The 19,215-nt window shown below is 34.7% G+C and overlaps 1 protein-coding gene across 1 annotated transcript in view; it reads right to left on the bottom strand.

The window, feature by feature from the left end:
• The window catches only part of LOC128213893 (E3 ubiquitin-protein ligase MIB1-like), a 77,481-nt gene that overhangs the window by 5,779 nt on the left and 52,487 nt on the right, over nt 1-19,215 (bottom strand). Inside the window, exons 14-21 of the mRNA XM_052920008.1 lie at nt 13,117-13,261; nt 11,048-11,134; nt 10,131-10,259; nt 9,372-9,553; nt 5,214-5,403; nt 4,385-4,463; nt 853-939; nt 465-568 (exon numbers count right to left, since the gene is read on the bottom strand). Coding sequence (XP_052775968.1) covers nt 465-568; nt 853-939; nt 4,385-4,463; nt 5,214-5,403; nt 9,372-9,553; nt 10,131-10,259; nt 11,048-11,134; nt 13,117-13,261 — 1,003 coding nt within the window. The remainder of the gene's footprint in view (nt 1-464; nt 569-852; nt 940-4,384; nt 4,464-5,213; nt 5,404-9,371; nt 9,554-10,130; nt 10,260-11,047; nt 11,135-13,116; nt 13,262-19,215) is intronic.

Below are 19,215 nucleotides of genomic sequence, written 5' to 3'. Positions count from 1 at the left end.
GTCAGTATTATATGACTGTTAGTAACTTTCAGTTTGGAAAATGATTATCTAGCATCGTTTTAGTCCTTGCATCACACTACTTATTTTTTACATTCTAAGTGAATTATAAAGTAAGCTTTGATTCAAGGCCCTTTTTTTGGAGATTTTTTGTAAACAAAAGCAAACATTTTGTCCATTTTTCTTCAGTTACAGCCACACACATGCATAGGTTACATGTATATTAAGTTTCGCGAGCATATCTTTAATGAGTTTCTATTTATGGCCAATATTCTTGTAAAAACTGATGAATGTAAAACTGATGTAATTATTATATGAAAAGCCAGAAATTTATCTGATTTGTTTTATCATTCATTTCATTATGTAGCTCCTGTAGGTCATGGAGTCGACTTAAATAAACAATCCAATACATGTACACAATGCATGTAAAGATTGGCTTCATTTTCTATTGCATGATATATTTTTACCTGATCTTTAATATCCTGCAGCTGTTGCTGAAGCTTCTGGATGTCCTTGGTAACATCCTTGGCCCCGTTGTTCATGATCCCTGCTGGTTGGGGAGTAGGCGGAGCTGTAATAGACAGGCATATATTCATGGCGTTCAAATGGGTCTTATTTGGTAATGTTGTATGGCATGACTAAGTAACGTGGTTGCAGAGTTGGTGGAGCTGTTATAAGACAGGCATATAATATTAAAACTTAGGTTAAGATCTATAAGCATTTCACATTTCTTTTACAACATAGAATCATTTCAAATTTCATTTTTTTTATGAATTATTATACAAACGGACCAGTTTTTAACCTTCCTCTGTCCTTTAAATACAGCTACACATGCATCATCTAGTTAATACTTACGATTTCCACCACAGCAGACAATAAATGGCACCAGTTTATCAATAGAGGCCCGACACTGGACACATTTTTTCATCAAGCTTGCACAACCTGACAATAACGAGATTTTCTGATTAATGACACAAGTTTATTATAGTATATATTCAATAAGACACTGCGGGTGCCATTTTAAGACCCCTGGGGCAGTTTTCAATTAAGGATTCACAAATGAAAATTACAAATGTTGACAATATCATGGGAGGTGATCTGGTAAAATGGGTACCAGAGTTATGATTCTTGTATCACTTACAATATCACAATGAAATGTCATCTATTGATGCCTAACGTTTCATTCTTTGCCATTAAAATTGCTCTAAAATAGTTATAATGACAAATAAATCCATTTGCTAAAACACTCTTTTAATTAAGGAATAATGGGCCAATGAAATATGATTCTCATCTTATGTGCGAGTGAAACTTCACATACTGTGAAATCATTAATGTTCGTGGGCATGAAATTTCGTGGTTTGCCGAAAAAAAAAAAATTGTGGGTACTTGAATTTGTGGATTTTCATTTTTGAAAAAAAAATCAAAAAATCGAAGAAGCGATCGTCCTAGATCGTCTGCATAATATCCACGCGCTGGCCCATGATTTCCGTCTTCTACGTCACTCGGTTTATGACACTCGCTAATGTGGTACGACATGCCAATTAGTGCATATACCCATGTCACTAATCGATTTAATTGGGAATAAAGGTAATAAAAGAAGATGTATCTTGATCATAAATACAGATAGGGGAAGCCATTGAATGCCAATTAAGAATTTTGCAAACTGTGAAAACATCGAAAAGGTGCGAAAAGGTGCGTATATTGTCACTTTCGGTGCTTAGTAACCTTCAATATACTAATAATCGATTAATTATTTCATTAAATAAAAAAAATCGAGTATGGACACTCATCACGCACATCTTGTAAACTTGGAGATTTTCATTAACAGCACACATTTAAACACGTGCTTATAACTGTCATTTGCTGCATAAAACACATTTAATTGATTTGGTTCATTATTTGTTAAAGGCAGTTATAATATATTAACAGAATAATGATCGTAAGTTATACAGTGAGACAGGTTTTAACACTGTATACTGCGACCTCTGTAAAGAATATACTAGAGTATGTACGTAACAAGGCAATTGAAAAAGTGAATAAAGGGTTTATATTTCGTGGGATCTTGAATTCGTGGATCACCCAACCCACGAAAACCACGAACATTAATGCCCCACGAACATTAATGATTTCACAGTACATTCACATTGCCGTGCTTATATATATCATGCTTAAGTTTTATTCAATTCCTTCGAAAACTTTTCAAGCTCTGTGAAAAGTAAGTTAATTTGTTAGATCTTCTTAAGTTTTCAAAGGCCCATAACTGTGACATAAATTGACAGTATTGTTACTGTGAGCAAACAAATTGAGTTTGAAGTTAATATCTGTAAGAATTTTTGTAAAAATTGTTAAGAAAAAACATTAAAAAAAAGTTGACCGACAGATGGAGGCCCTAAAATGTTTGATTAACAGTGCAATCCACAGCTGACTGACATCCCTTAAGTATTTCCAATTCTAATTCCCTTAGTACACTAAGACTTTTTACAAATAAATAATTGCTCACACGAGATATCGTTTTGATTTACAGAATGTTATGTTGTAACAAGAGCTGGCGTAGGACAGCACGCTCGACTGTATCCCATTTTGTCTTAGAAATGAATGCATTAATGATGTATTATGTATCTGTCAATAACATTTATCCTGTGAGTCTGTGAGGTATTATTTCACTTGAATGAATGGCATCAGGATAATTATCAGACAGAGCATGTCACAGTGACTATTATGCTGCATTGTAGTTGTGTGATGGCTGTGAACAATTGTGTGAAGTAAGAAGTTTAATGAATGTATGGGAGACCAAACCCCAAGTTGCCCTTAGACTTTAACCAAACTTCCTAAGTCGATCAAAGGCCATAATTTGTATTAAGGATAATATGGAGCTATGTAACCTAATTGTGTGATGGCCATGAACAATTGTGTGAATTTTGAAGTCAATTGAATGAAGGGTATGAGAGTTATTAGTAAAAATCCCAACTAGAACTAAGACCAGAAAGATAATGTGCTCTAAATCTTAAGTGTATGTTCCGAAGTCAATAAGGAGCCTCAAGTTGTATTTAGGATGATATTGAGTAAGCTAACCCAATTGTGTGATGGTTCTTAACAACTGGGTGAAGTAGGAAGGGAATTAAATGAGGGGTATTTGAGTTATAACAGAAAATGCCAACTTGCCCTAAAACTTTAACTGGACACTATGTGCCCTAAAACTAATACCAGACATTATGTGCCCTAAAACTTTAACTACACACTTTGAGCCCTAAAACTTTAACCTTAGGTTCCTAAGTTTATCAAGGGCCATAAATTGTATTTAGTATAACACAGAGTTATGTAAACTTGCCCTAAAACTTTAACCTGACACAATGTGCCCTGAAATTTAAACATAAGTTCCTAAGTCAATCAGGGGACATATTTGTATTTGTAACCTTACTTTGTAATGGTCCTGAGCAACTGTGTGAAGTATGAATTAAAAGTAACGAAGGGTATTGGAGTTATAAGTGAAAATGCCCTAAAACTTGAACTGTATGCCAATGTGGACGTCGATGCTGACTCTGGGGCAAGTAATATAGCTCTCCTCATTCTTCAAATAGTCGAGCTAATAAAACTGATCTTAGATGATAATATAGATAAAATATAATAATTGAGCACATGTTTGAAAGGTGAGACATTTTGTACTGATTTAAGTGATTATATTACTATTCCGTGTTAAATCAACAGAAGCTGACAGTCACGTTTGCAAGAACGTTTCCTGCATGTTAGTCATAAACAGTTCAAGATATTTTGTTAAACAGGTTTTATCTTAGCCAGAATTTTTATTGAGCAATATTGAAATTAATTTTCAGTACTCAAGGAAAAAATAGAAAGTAAGATTAAGAATAGTTTGTTCTGGCTTAGTAGGGTTTATTAGCTACAATCAAAAGCCAAATTCACTAACTGAAACCAACCCAGATTATTGTTATTAAATATATATATATATATTCTGCAAAATTAAATTCGAAAATGATCAAACAAATGATTCAAATATGGCCTAGTGGTAAAGATGTCCACTTATTATGCATGAGGTCATTCGAACCCCACCATTGTCAGAATTGCTTAGTGGTCAAGATGTCCACTTATCATCCATGAGGTCATGGGTTCAAACCCCACCAGGGCCAGAATTGCTTAGTGGTCAAGATGTCCACTTATCATCCATGAGGTCATGGGTTTGAACCCCACCAGGGCCAGAATTGCTTAGTGGTCAAGATGTCCACTTATCATCCCTGAGGTCATGGGTTCAAACCCCACCAGGGCCAGAATTGCTTAGTGGTCAAGATGTCCACTTATCATCCATGAGACAATATCTGGACTTGGTTTTCTTTCAAAAGCAGCCAATGGTTAAACAATATTGAATAGAACTCACCATCACAAGCACACATGTGTGAGCAGGGCTTAAAGAGAACAGTCGCCTTCTTGTCTGAGCACACAACACATTCCTCAATCTGAAAACATGAAAACCCATTTTTTTCTTTCCTTAAACTTACAAACAGTGGAGCCATCTGATAAACAAACATACCATATGATCAATTTTAAATCAAATGGCATGAAACTTAATTCACATGGAATTTACTGTGCTGAACAATTTGTTTATCAAAAATAAAAAATAAATCTCAATTTTTCGTAAGACATCAGTCCATGCAGTCGAATTTCACACATTTCCTTTATTCTTATGTCAAACAGCAGATCAAACTGAAGGTTCGAAATTTTCATGACGGTTTGCAGTCATGTCGCTAAATAAGTGTGCGTGTCAAATCCTTGTAAGTGCTAATAACTAAACTTTTTTATGTATTTAATGAAGAGACATTTATAACGACATCATGAGAAAAATTGACAGAGTTGAGAAATACGTGACAAAAACATTTCTCTACAACGCACCTAGAAAATAAATAAACGGAACAGCCTAGTTTAATCCATTGTAAATGAATCCTGTTTTTTTATTTCATGTACATGTACTGTAGTGCTTGATTGTGCTATCATTGTTTAATGTGCAATATTTAATTATATCATGAATATATTTTATCATAGTGTAACGTGTTAGTGTTTATTATTTCGTTTATTAACTTGTTTTATATTTGTGTTAGTGATATCAATAAAAGGGAATTAAATAAAAAAAAATCAATCTCTTTAAATTCATAGACAAATTTAGTTTGTTTCCCAACGCTATCAAAATGAGTCAAATGAAAGAAACCTACCTTAGTCCTTGATTGCACCTGGTCCTTACAGAGTAGACATTTCTTGACGCGCGGGGAGCACAGGGAACATGTCGCGATGTGCCCACATGGGCCGAACAGTGTGTCCCGCTTCAGGTCGGAACATACCATGCATTCTTCCAGGGCCTCCTGGTCATTACGGATAATTGCAACATTGGACGCACCTCCGGGGCTGTAAATTAAAACATCTTGTTCGATAAAGTTGGAATGAATAAAATATTTTTGCTAACACCGTTCTACCATCCATGGCCTCTTGGTAAAAAAAAATAATTGTCACAATGGTTGCACAAGGTCAAAAATTGTGATCTACATGTATTTATCAGAGAGGAAAAATATTGAATAGCAGCAAAACCTTAAACAAGGAAATCATAGTATTCATGAGTTTGGTTTGTCTTTGGTCAAAAAAAGAATTGCTTAACTCTCTGCATGATTGTGTACATTCCCTACATGTTGCTATAATTCAATATTGTTCAGTATGAAAATAGAACAATGCCACTCATCATGATTTTTTAACAACTTCCATATCACTAAAACTGACTTTAAGAAAATCTGGCACACGCAAACAAGTGTGATCTGCAAACGATATACCTAAGGCCACAATTAACTGGAAGCACGCCGCAACAAAATCCCCTCAAAAGCAATCCAAAGCTAACTCATTACATAAGCTACCTACATACCAACTTTCATCACTACCCATCCATTCTTACTAACGTAATTGGGCAGAAACTATTTTTAGTAACAGTGACCTTGACCTTGACCCAAACCCCCTCAAAAACAACCCAAAGCTAGCTCTTCACATAAGCTTCCTTCACACCAACTTTTATTACTATACTTCAATTCTAGCTTAAGTTATTGCGGGAACCCAATGCTTGACAAAAGGCCGCCCGCAGGTCTGCCCACCAGTCTGAGAAACGACATCACCATTCTTATAATGAAGCATGATGGTGCAGACAAAAATAACACTGCCTGAAAACATGATCCCTTTATGTCTGCCATACTCTGGCAAAGAATAAAAAGGTTTCAGGATTTTTATCATTCTTAATTGTGTTTGCTCATAATGATAAAAAATTAATTTTATTAAGTTTAAATCAATCAAATTATAATCATCATTAGAATCAAAAAGGTTTTTTAAACTGACCACAATCATCATGTTTTGTGCTTTTCTATATTCCCCGAACAGAATGGTGTTCTAGCATTTGATAAATTCACTACAAAAAACACAAAAATTGGAATTTGATTAAAAACTTAATTGTACTGCAAGAATGATTCTGTTAATAAATTTCTATTGAAAGCTCCATTGGTTAACATCAATTGTACATCTAAATTGCGTTGTATAAACTATTTTCCATAAAATATTACAATTATCTTCATCCAATAGAATTTGAATCCATTTTTCATTTATAAGGATGTTGATTTCTGTTTGAACTTAGATGGGTTTGGCTTTACTCTGTTCAACATTAATTTTTGTTTTAGTTTTCCTGAAAGAGCATGTGTTGGTGTTTCTGATTTCCTTTTATTCTTACTTGTCTGTGGAATGCAGGCGATATGTTGATGATATTTTAAGTAATCATTATTGTTTAAGTTATACAGATGTTTAATATCATTAGATCTGTAAAAGTCTCTTAAACATAATCAAATATGAGTATACATTGTATGCTCCTTTTACCCAGAAGGATTTAATTGAATGAACAAGTTGATGTTAAGACCACGATTTTCATAGTTTCGTGTAAGTATATTTTGCTTTAATTTATCAGGTTTATTATTCATTATAAAAATATTTCTGTATTTATAGTCACTTATCAGTGGTCAAAATTAGCACAAGCCCGCAAGCCCTGCACTGGTGAAATGTCTTCCGGGCTTGCTCAAATAATTTTATATGGCAGGGCTTGTTAAAAAATCTGATGCCAAGCAATAGTACACGAATTCAGGCTTGTTCATCCAAAAGTCTAAGCTCAATGACTGACTTATGTGTTTTATTATCTGAAAAATAATAATCGTTGCCGAGAACCTTCAAATCATGGCCCAAATATGTGAATTCACAACTAATATGAATGAACCTTTAGGTGTACGAAATAAGATACGCAAAATAGATAAATTTTGAAAATAATTATGTGTGTGTTTGTATGTGGGGGGGGGGGGGATACTTTTAATAGCCATGGTTTTATATATATATAGCTAAACAGATACCAGTATTCAAATAATACTTGGTACATTATAAAGATGCAGTCTTACTCCCAGATAAGATTTACCACAATTAATAATATTGTTTTGATATCCCAAAAAGGATGAATAAATGTCGACAACAATAGTTCTTATGAAGGATACCAAGTTAAATGTGAAAGAAATGAGCATAAAACACGGTATTTCTACCTTATGAGACTCTAGTAGACCACAGTAAATCTTTAAGCATTCACCAATCATTTAATATTTTTTGCGCATTCTGCTATTTAATACACAGCTACAATCTTGTTCTCAGTAAATAATATTTTCCACAAATGCATTATTGAGTAAGTAGTTAAAAGTTTATCAGTCAAAATTGATGTTTGTTATACAAGTGTATGTATTGATTTAGAATAAGAGTGTCACTTTAAGTAACAATTTTTCCAAATTTGTTCATGTTGAGTCATGTTATTCATTTATATTTCACTAACACAAAGATACTTCTTGGACATAATATTTGTAAATATTATTCAATGTTCAATAATGTTACACATGCTTCTGGACGATATAAAGCAAATTCTGCAAGTTTCCAATACATTCATCTATGAATAATGTATTTCTTAGAAACTGAACTTCTCATGACAAATTCCCTTGTACAAGCATTTTATTCAAGTTTATAACCACTAACCATCTCTTGTTAAACAAATATTGCTGACATTTATTTATAAAAAAAAGATATATTCGCTGAAAAAAAGTATATTTTCTTTGTGTTCTTTACTCAGATTTTTCGATAAGTGTCCACTTACCATGATATAAACAACCTAAACGCTATGGTCTTACGATTAACATATATATATATATATGCCCTATCCCCCAGAATGGAGAAATATTCCCCCGGAATTCTGACCCATCCCCAGATACTCAGGTGAAGGATCAATATCCCCTGGCATTCCCCCCCAAAATAATCCCAAAACAAGATCAAGATATTTATAATATTATAAATGTAAAATTCAATGAACACACTATCTGTGACTTTTTTGAGCCATCAAAGACCATATTGATTAATCCAAATTGTTGTCATTAGAGTGTGGTGCTGGAATTATTTCATGAATGATAAAATTAATAGTGAAAGGATTTTATTTCCTTGTTCAGTGCTATAAAGATTGACTTAGGTGAATGCGCTAAGAAAAGTTTATAAAGATTCCAATGCTGTGAATTCACAATGTCTTGTTTTTCTTTATACAATGCTGATGTATTACCATATATATTTATGCTATGAAATGACAGGATGATGATTTTATTATATTTTATTTTTTCTTATCTTGTTTGTAAGTAAAAACTCATTTGGATTTCTGCATTTAGTCTTATAAATGTTGATATTGCGCTTAATTATGCTGAAAAAAATTACCCAGTCTTATGTCAAAATCCCCTGCAATTCAGACAAAAATTCACTTGGAACACTCTCAGAAATATGGCATGTATGGATTAACATGATTTAAAAAAGTAAAACGCCTGAAATTGTCCATTATGGCAGAGAAAAAACAAGCCTAGGACTGTCTTTCCTCTGATATAATGAACATTTTTTGGCATTTCACCCTTACATAAAGTGCTATCCAAATTAAGAAAAATAATAATGGTTGTACAATAGCTAATGGTTATAGAGTTTGACTGGTTTAATTTGCATGTTCAAATAAAATCAGGCCAACATAATAAGCAAATGGCATAACTTTACAATTATTAAGACCAGTTAAGAGTTATGGGCCTTGCTGTACAAGTGTGTAGTGTTATTGGCAATTTTTCTACCAGTTTTTTATTTTTAAAAACTTGAAAAAAGTCAAGGTTACAGTTTTTGCACTACGACGCCGACCTTGACAATGCCAAGACACCAACGACACAAAGGCTTTGAAAATTGCTAAAAGGTCTTTAAAACAGCAGATATAAAAGTCTATAAAAGAACTTCAAAGCCAACACAGGTTTTACCTGAGTCTCTCCTTATGGCACTTGGCTAGGGCCTTACACAAGTTGGGGTCGGGACAGAGGTCCAGAGGGGTCTGACCCTTCTTGTTCTTGATGTTCAGGTCAGCCCCGTTTGCTGCCAGGAAACATGCGATTGACGCGCTTGACTTCTTGTCAGCTCCGGGTGTGCCCAGTCCCATCAGCAACTGAAACACCAGATATTTTTATTATCAAACTGCAAGCGCAAAGACATAATGGTTCTTAAACATGATCAATTTGATATTCAATGAGAAATGTGTGAATATATGAATGTATTTAATGGGCCAGCAGCCTAAATAGCATGAAAATATTTGTCTTGTAATAGTCATTTTTACTGTCATTACTGAACATGTTTAAATTTCTTGGTCAATCATCCTAACTGAAGTGCACAAAAACTTGGATGGTAATTTGACCTGGTGTTACCAGTCCGAATAAAGTAGAGCCAAATAAACTGAACAGAATGGTCCGAAATTCCAACAAAACGTTCAGGCAACATACAGTATCAACCTCCAGTTTACCTTGCCAAAACCCTAATTGAAGCTAACCCTAACAAACAAGCAAGCTATAAGTAAATGCTTAACCTCCAGCTTATCTTAACCACCTCCTGAATGTTCAGTAGGTGCCGGAGCTGTGACAGTGTGCTATAATAACAAGAGAACTTCATGAAACGGTGTGTCTCCATCCTTTTTAAGTTACCCCCAACATATTAGAAGGTTTTAAGTGAGTGAGTAACCCCTAGTTTACCTTGCCAACATCCTGCATGTCCTGTAACTGGCGGAGTTGAGACAATGTGTGATGTCTGAGGGCCTCATGGAGCGGTGTGTCACCATCCTTGTCCGGGATGTTCAGGTTACACCCCTCTCGAACCAACAGCTACAATGGAATAAGCTTCATTTCATATTAGTTTATACTAAATGTTTAGCTTCATTGCAATGGAATAAAAAAAATCTCATAATAAAATTTGTCACCTTAGTGCAGGCACTCATTATCTGCTTCTAACTTTATATGTAGTTATAAAGTTATTGAGTTGGGTTGTCACGATGCTGATTCTCTTGTTTTAGAGGCAGGCACTCTTACAACTATACCGCCTCTAAACATGGTTTCAAATTTAACATTATAATCCCTAAAAGCAAAACAATGATAATGATTTATCCCTGGCCGACAACATGTTCTTCAATCCCTTAAATACAGCTTAATCACAATATAAGATGAACCATCATAAGATTGTGATACTTAGGCATAACCAGCACATTAACATTGATACAAAAACGGAGGACATAATGGTGTTTTCTTCTCAAGTCAATCAAGGTCCACCACTTCATTACATAAATATTCTAGTCAGAGTTATGGGTCTTACCCACCATAGCAGTCACATCCGAATGAACAAGTCTGAATTCTTAAATTACTTTTTGGCCTAAAAAAACCCTTAAATATGAAAATTCGGAATTTGAATGCTTGGGGGCTTTTGCTAGTTTCGACCACAGTCATAGAGATTCAAGGTTTATGTATATAGCTTAAATGGTTCTAAACTATAGCAAACATTTCAAGCTTTTAAATGACAAATTCACTTCCATCATGCCCAAAACAACTCCGAGACTGAAAATCCCTCACTATTTTCCCCTAAAAAAACAGATGAGTTAACAAACTTTCACTCATCTTACCCTGACAATCTGTGTGTGTTGTCGCTCCACGGCAAGATGCAGCGCTGTCTGGAGGTTCACATTCTGGATGTCCAAGTTTGCCTTTCTCTGAAAAGACATGAATTAATACTAATGTCAGCATGCGTTCCTTTAAACAAAGTGGCAATGGAGAATGGAGATCATTAACATAAAAGTTAGGACAGAAGTCTAGGTCCAAAATATATCAGAAAAAAGCAAAGAAAGACACAGGCTGTTTCAACTGGGACAAATACAGCACTCTGATTACAAAAGCAATAGGACACAATTATAATTTCTAGAGTTTGATCATTTCTAGGCATATCTGGTAAACTTTGAGCACAATTGATTCAATTGAGAATAGTTTTACATCTTGATAATCTAACTTGAAATTGTAATGTAATGTACAAGTTTAGTTGAAAAGATCAGACACACATAATCATTGATTTTGAGGCAAGTGCAACCTTTCTAGAGACTTTATTAATGATCTTTGTGACGGTAAGCACTCCCACAAAATAGAATGCAGTATTATCTTACTTTCATACTTAAATAGTTCTGCTTCCTTCTCAGACGGAAGTTAAAATAGTTTCTATTCTATTTCTATCTATTCTATGAATAGGTTATGCTGCAATTAGAGGTCTGAATTATTCATAACTCAATTTAATACTCTTCACTGCTGCAAAAAAACTGTAACATAATTTTTTATAAATTTTGCGCAACAGGATTTCATCAAGGTCCCGTTAACTGTTGAGTGCTGCTAAATATAATTATTATCATTTTTAACAACAAATTGTCTTTTTTAATCCTGTTGAAAACCTGCCAATAAGGCCAGAACAAAATAGTTTCATTAGGTTCCAATTCCCCTTGTCCGAAACTAGGATGCACCTCAGTGTTTTCTCACCTGTCAGATAGCCCAACCGGCCGCCACAATGATTTTTATAATAGTGTAAACATGCCACTTATAGACTGTTTACACTTGACTACGTAGCCGAGTTAAGTTCATGTTTATTCTACTTTCCATTTACCGTATTTTCTCGACTATAAGACGGGGAAATTGGGTCCCGATTTTTACCCCCAAAGTAGGGGACCCGTCTTATAAGCGAGTCGATAAAATATTTAAAAAAAAATTCAAGTCAAAATCAGTTAAATTTTACATAGGGTATTCATCTATCCAGTCTATCGTCTGCTGATATAAGTATGGGGCAATTAAGTAAACAACAACACAAAATCTCTTCACCGCGCGTGCTCTGACGTCACACAGTGTACCGTTATATCTGCATATAATCCTTTATGTTCGTCGCCAATCAAGGGACAATATTGCCTAAAGCATTATTGCTAAACAAACACCTATTCATGCCTCGGCTTTTCGCAGTTATGTTATTGAAGCCATTTATTTTGCCGAAGAACTTCATTGGTGTCTTCAATAAAAAAATAAACTAAAACAAACATATGTTGTTATTGATTAATTATTACAATTTCGATAAATAACGACCTGTCCTGCAAACTTATGTACTCATTTTTAACCTACCTCCAAATAGAGATCTCACAGTTGACCGCCATTTTCTTTGAGTAAAACAAAAACAGTTACCGCGAAAGTCGATAAATGTCCGTTGAGCTTGAACATTTTTACACATTAGGAAGAATTTTAGCATTTTAGATTTGCTTAAAAATTGACCCCGTCTTATAAGCGAGTCGAAACAAAAAGCACCAGATTTCATGGGCAAAGTTAGGGGGCCGTCTTATAAGCGAATCGCCTTATAGTCGAGAAAATACGGTAACATTTTGTGGTCTAGAAAAAGCCACTCGCAGAATTTTGCGAGCTAGAATAAAAGTCACTCGCAATTTGCAAATGCCGCTCGCATTTTGCGAGTATGCGAGTCTAAATTCGAAACCCGGTTATTTGACAATTATTTTGTCTCTTTAAGGTGGAGATGAATAAAAAACAGAGCCTACATTTGAACAAACCACTGGATTTTTTTTAAAACATATAAAAATAAAATCAAACATCCACCCAAAACATTTCTACAAAGCTGAAGAGATACTTAAATCCTTTTTATTCTGGATATAAAACTCACATCAGACCCAGAGCCATGAACAAGGAGTTCTGCAACTTCCACATGATTGTTGAGTGCTGCTAGGTGGAGGGCTGTGTAGCCATCATCCTTCTTCTCGTCAATCACCCACTGGCGAGGAACCTTTGACAGCAGGATGCGCATCGCACTGGAAATAAATACAGAGCTCATTGTAATGATGATGATTGATGAAAATGGTAATGACAATAAAGACAAAGACGACAATGATGATGATGATGATGATGATGACGATGAAAATGATGATGATGATGATGATGATGATGATGATGATGATGATGATGATGATGTTGATGATGATGATGATGATGATGATGATGATGATGATGATGATGAAGGTGATGATGATGCCATGATGATGCCATGATGATGATGATGATGATGATAATGATGATGATGATGATGATGATGATGATGATGATCATGCCGCTGACAATGATGAAGCAGATGATGATGATGATATTAATTATGAGAATAAGAATGACGATATAATGATTTTAATAATGCAAACAGGCACCATACTGTCTGAAACAGATAATTAATAACAAAAAAACATGCAATAAAATGAATTTTACACAAAACTTAATGAGATCAATGTCACAAAAAAAGTAATGGCCTACAAAGATTGCAAATTTGCAGAGAAGTTGAATCAACAAAAAAGACTGTAAAAAAGAGTAGTTGTAATCTAAAGATAAATTGGACTTGTTTCCTAACACTAATGATTACCACACAGAAAGTCTTTCAATTTCACTTTCCACAGCAAATTTGATTCCGCTGAAAATTAAGGAAAATGAAACCTGCAAATGACATCAATCCGAACTTCATTACAGCAGTGTCTCACAATGTTGTTAAATGTGGAAATAAAACCTTGCCGGTTGACACCAGTAACATTTATAGCAGTGTCTGCAGAGAAAAGTGGCACAACACCATTCCCATGTAAGGGTAAACCAAACTGATTCTTTGCCTACCTCGTATGTAAAAAAAGAGCATAAAAAAAATCCCCTTTTTTTAGTCCATAGAAACACAAAATGAATTTTACCTTGAAAACTATATAATAAAGTCATAAACATGTTTTAGGTCAATTCCTGACAATAACTTTACACAGTAAACACCATTTTCCTTAAACTATTTAATTACTAGAGACTTCAGTTTGTTGCTATTACGATTTGAAAGACAAAATCCTATCTGCTCATAAACTAAACATTTGAACAGTTTGGCATTTAAACCAAATCCTATTGAAGACAACAAGAGCATGCACATCTGGGATTTATCAGGGGCATAACTAATTAAATATTAAAGCCACTAGGATTTGCTACACATTACCTGACTATATATTAATTGCTAGATTTTAATTCCCGCCAACCCCCTCCTTTTTTCCCTCACCCCTTAAATTTTATTGACTTGGATAAAAATATTGAACTGGGATTATGTATTTTCGTATCGCTCCGATACTGTCCCAGAACAGCATTTATTCATATTTACGATGATGATGTAAAACATTTATATGTAAAAAAAGGAGAATTGTTACTATGGTGAATGTGGTTAATCTCGTAACACATGTATATGGTCCCTTAAACAAATATTCAACCATGAAACAGTCATCCAAGGAAAATAAAAATTAGATGTCACCCCCCACCAAAATTGGATGAAAATCATGCATGTTTCCACTGTTTATTGCATGATACTGGCCAGCAGCCAATTGTTTGAGACTGGATATGTTATCCAGTTATCTTTCGTCTAGCTTTCTCATAAAAGCAATTTGGTTGGTTTACAGTATTTATTGGATAAATATTGACCAATCAATAAATATTTTGGTCAACCTGAACCAAACCAAAGACTTATGGTACGAGATTTACACAATTAGCTGCTGGCTTTTACACAGGCAAATACAATACCGCATCTCTTTTTCTTTTAAAACAAATGAGTCTAAAATTATTCACTAAAGTTGCTAGCTTCAGGAATATAAATGGCAGTCAATAATGTGATCTTGTAGATTTAATTCAATATGAACGGAATTGTTATCTCAACGATGTATTTAAATTTCTCAACACCCAATCTCACAAGTCTAATGCTTTTAACATCAAGCATTTCCTGGAGTGGAAAACAACCTTCAAGTTCATCTCAAGAAGCAGACGTTTCCCCTGGTCCCCTGGGACAGTATTGGTATTTGTCCATATAGGGCAGTATTTCTCATTGCTTCATTTACCAGTCACCATTAGGGAATGTGGGTTTGGGGGGAATACGGCAGACAAATATCATTGCCAAGTTTGATTAATTCAGATGGAGAATGGTATACTGACTGACTGTCAGCTGTACTACCAGAAAGATTCTTTTCTTTTTCTTTTGCCTCTTTTCTTTTTTGAAACCTCATTGAAGTCCCTTTTATTTCTCCATACCAGGGCTTTTTAAAGTTTGAAATCTCAATCAGCCCCAGCCTGTCAACTCTAAACCACCCCTTCCTATCAATAAAATAAATATAAAAATCCCCCCTCCCCCTTCGATTTAGATTGGGATAATTATATACAAATTGTCGTTTTTTTGAAATCCCTGCTCCATATACTATAACCACAGGTCCAGCAGGGCATTTTCCTTAGTGACATCTTACACATAAAATATGCTGATTTCATGGTTTAACAAAGACTTTGTGCACATCAAAATAATATATCCAACAAATTACACAATAGACAAAAAAGTTAGGTTTGTCTTCTTTTTTTTTCGCTACACAGCAAAAGTTTGAGAATATATAATATGGTACAATTTAACCTTATCAAAGACGTAGTAATCACCCTTTTTAATTTCAGGTTCCTCTTGAATCTCGAGAGCAAGTCTCTGACATCTTAAATTATCTGATTATTATTTTATTACACATATGGTGATACTCCTCATCAGCAACCATGGTACTTTTTTCTGTTACACTTCATACATTCTGTAGGACAATTAACTGACAAAATCTCGTTTTAATAAATATGCAAGAAGTAGGAGTGACAACTCTTCTTCCAATGAATTCGCATGTTACACTCAAATATTGTTCAATAACTTGACAGTGTCAGTAGCCTCCGTGGCTGTGTGGTATTGACTACTGCCAAATATTATTATTCTGAGAAGGCGGACCGGGTTCAACTCCGGCAATTGCCAGAAAAATTTTCAACCGTAAAGCATCTGTAACTTTGCGGAACCAATAAAACTGCCACATTAATTATTCATGATTACGAGATTTTCCTAGCCAAATTGCCCACGGTACACAACGACGCATAAGGTGTATGGGGGGTATCCGATGATGGGTAATACTAAGCAAGTGTAGGAGTCTTCATTTCAAACAAGACAAGACTATCTTTAACTGTGCCCATCACTGCGTAAGGAACACTTAGTCAGAGCTCAGATTTTTGGCAAAATTTGGTAAAATATATAAAAGACCTGAAACTGACAGCACTAACCTTAAATATTGCCCATATGAACTCACACATCCCAACAGGTGCAGGTGTGATTAGACGTAAAAAAACATATTTTGGTTTCCGGTTTCCCGCCTACTCAGTTTGTTTTTAGAAATATGTACATCATTTGGGTTTTTTTTATTTTTTTATTTTAAAAGTTAAAAAGAAGTGGTCTAAAAATCGGCATCAGTTTTTCCTCAAAACACGCCTAGAATTGTCAATATGAGCTAGTAAGACGCCGATAATACATCACTTTACATGGTTCAAATAATAAACGCAACAATCATGTTGCTGTCTCATCTGTGTTTCCCCACTGTTGTATTAAAGCGATGTGATGCATAAGTCAGTAAGATTCAATGCATTATACACAAAGTTTTTGACAATTTTCTTCTTTTCTTGCAATTGTATCATCTGGTGTCTAGTCCCTTTAAGTTGATACTGGTAGAACCTCAAAATGAGTCTCTTTAGTCACAAAAGCCCTCTTAACTCATTACGTACCAAAGACAAGGTATAACCAGGAATCCAGAGGTCGCGTTCTTATTTAGACATTGTCTGTTTCCAATAAAAGTCGGCTGAATTAAACTGTTGGTTCTTTATTCCAAACACTGTTTCAGAGAAATTTCCCTTAATTCTACTGCATGTTGCTTAGAGCATAAATTCCAGTCATAGCCCAAGAGAATTGACAATTGTAAATGATTTGATTCTTAACGAAATTCAGACAAATGGGAGGGATAAACAGCACTGAACACAAAATGAAAACTGCAAAAGCATACAGACATACATACGTTATATGAATAGAAATGAAATACATCACAATGTATTCGAGGATTAGAAAACAAGATATAACTTATATTAATTCTGCTCCTCTACTTAGATAAAGTGAATAAGAAGCAGATGAGACATGGCATATGCTACGTTGACAATGATTATAATTAATAGATCTTTTTCTTCTTAATATAATCTAACAAGAGGCCCAAAAGAGCCTATGCTCTACTGGCTGGGTTTGTGTGGTGAACATCACTGTTTTCGAAAAGAACCAACCTCTTATGGATATCTGAATACTGTACAAGTTTCATCGAGATACAATCAAAACTTAAGACTGTATCATGTTCGCAAGCATTTTTTACACAATAGCATTTTTTATACTATCAAGGCCCTTAATCTTATAATTTCAAGGCCCATAATCTAGGCATGCATGGGCAGATCTAGCTGGTTTTCGAAAGAAACCAAGCTCTAATGGATATGTTGATACTGTACAAGTTCATTGAGCTACAATCAAAACTGATGGCTGTATCGTGTTAACGAGGAATTGTTTACAGGCACACGGACGCACATATAACGTACACATTATAAGGATGAGGGGGTAGAATTAATCTTCTAACAATTTAAATGTATTTGTCTGATTGAATATTTCTTTTTACACTCTTTATGGTACATTTCAGAATCCTTGACAACCAACTTACGTTTCCTACAAATAAATGTATACAATTGGTGTTTCTGTGTTTCTGTGTCATCTTCGGCACTCTAATAAAACACATAGTAACAGGAGAAACCTTATGGTTGACTGTACTTCAGCTTATCAAATTCCATTAATGGGGCTTTTAAGATAGAATAACTGTCTCTTTCCCAATTTAGTGTGCTCATGGCACATCAAGAACCAATTCCTTGTATCAGATGTACCCACAAAGACAGACAAAGATCGATAAACTAGTTGGAAACACAACCATCAATATAATTTGTGATATTCGGTGACTAGACATACAATTTTTTACTGTGGAAAATTGAACTATTTGTTTGATATATTTGGCCATCACTGCCAGAAATCCACATGTCTGGGATACAGGACATTTCAGTATACGTAGAACATCTCATAGCGGTAAGACTTATAGCGCGACCACCATTCGTAACAAAGAACTTTCCTTACCATGCCTTTCCATACTAAATATGAATATTTTTTCTTATGGAAGGGGGTAAGAAACCCCTACCCCTACAACACCCACCCCCATACCCCCACCCATTTTAGGACCCACTCAAACCTTGCAGCTGCAGCTTAAAAGAATTTCTGCGGAAAGCAATGTGTTAACTTATCTTAATTCAAACAAAAAAGTTTTAAAGGACCATAATAGTTCTCATGATGTGATTTTTTTCTTTCTTAAAGGGATGAAAAATACCTTCAAACTTCAGATCTGTGTTGTTGTTTTTTTCACAAACATAATATTATGTTGCAATGAACAGAAGCTTCTACTACAAAAGAATGATGATTGTTCATAAGAATAAGAACAATAAAGACATTGCCAACCTGACCCTTTAAAGGTCACATAATACAAGACATTAATTCAATATTTAACCATCAGGGAAGCTATACAAACAACTGATCTGCCTCCTGCTTCCCTCTCTGATTGATAATTTCTTGAAATACTAGGTGATCCTCCCTCTGATTGTCATACTTGTGTGGACATGTCATTGGAACCAGCCCAATGGGACTAATCAGTCTGATACTTAATCCCTCAACAAGCCTAATAAGTGCTTGAACAAATGCACGCCAACGAACAGGAAAAGGTCTTTTCCATGAGCTTTCACTTTCCAAACATAAGCAAATGACTTGGTAAGTATTGCTTTTTTCAATGCTGATATGGGACTTGGGCACAATGTT

Source organism: Mya arenaria, chromosome 13 (assembly GCF_026914265.1).
Source record: "Mya arenaria isolate MELC-2E11 chromosome 13, ASM2691426v1".
In the NCBI taxonomy this organism is placed as follows: domain Eukaryota; kingdom Metazoa; phylum Mollusca; class Bivalvia; order Myida; family Myidae; genus Mya; species Mya arenaria.
Note: the sequence above shows the minus strand (reverse complement) of the source record. Positions and strands in the feature narration are given on the sequence as shown.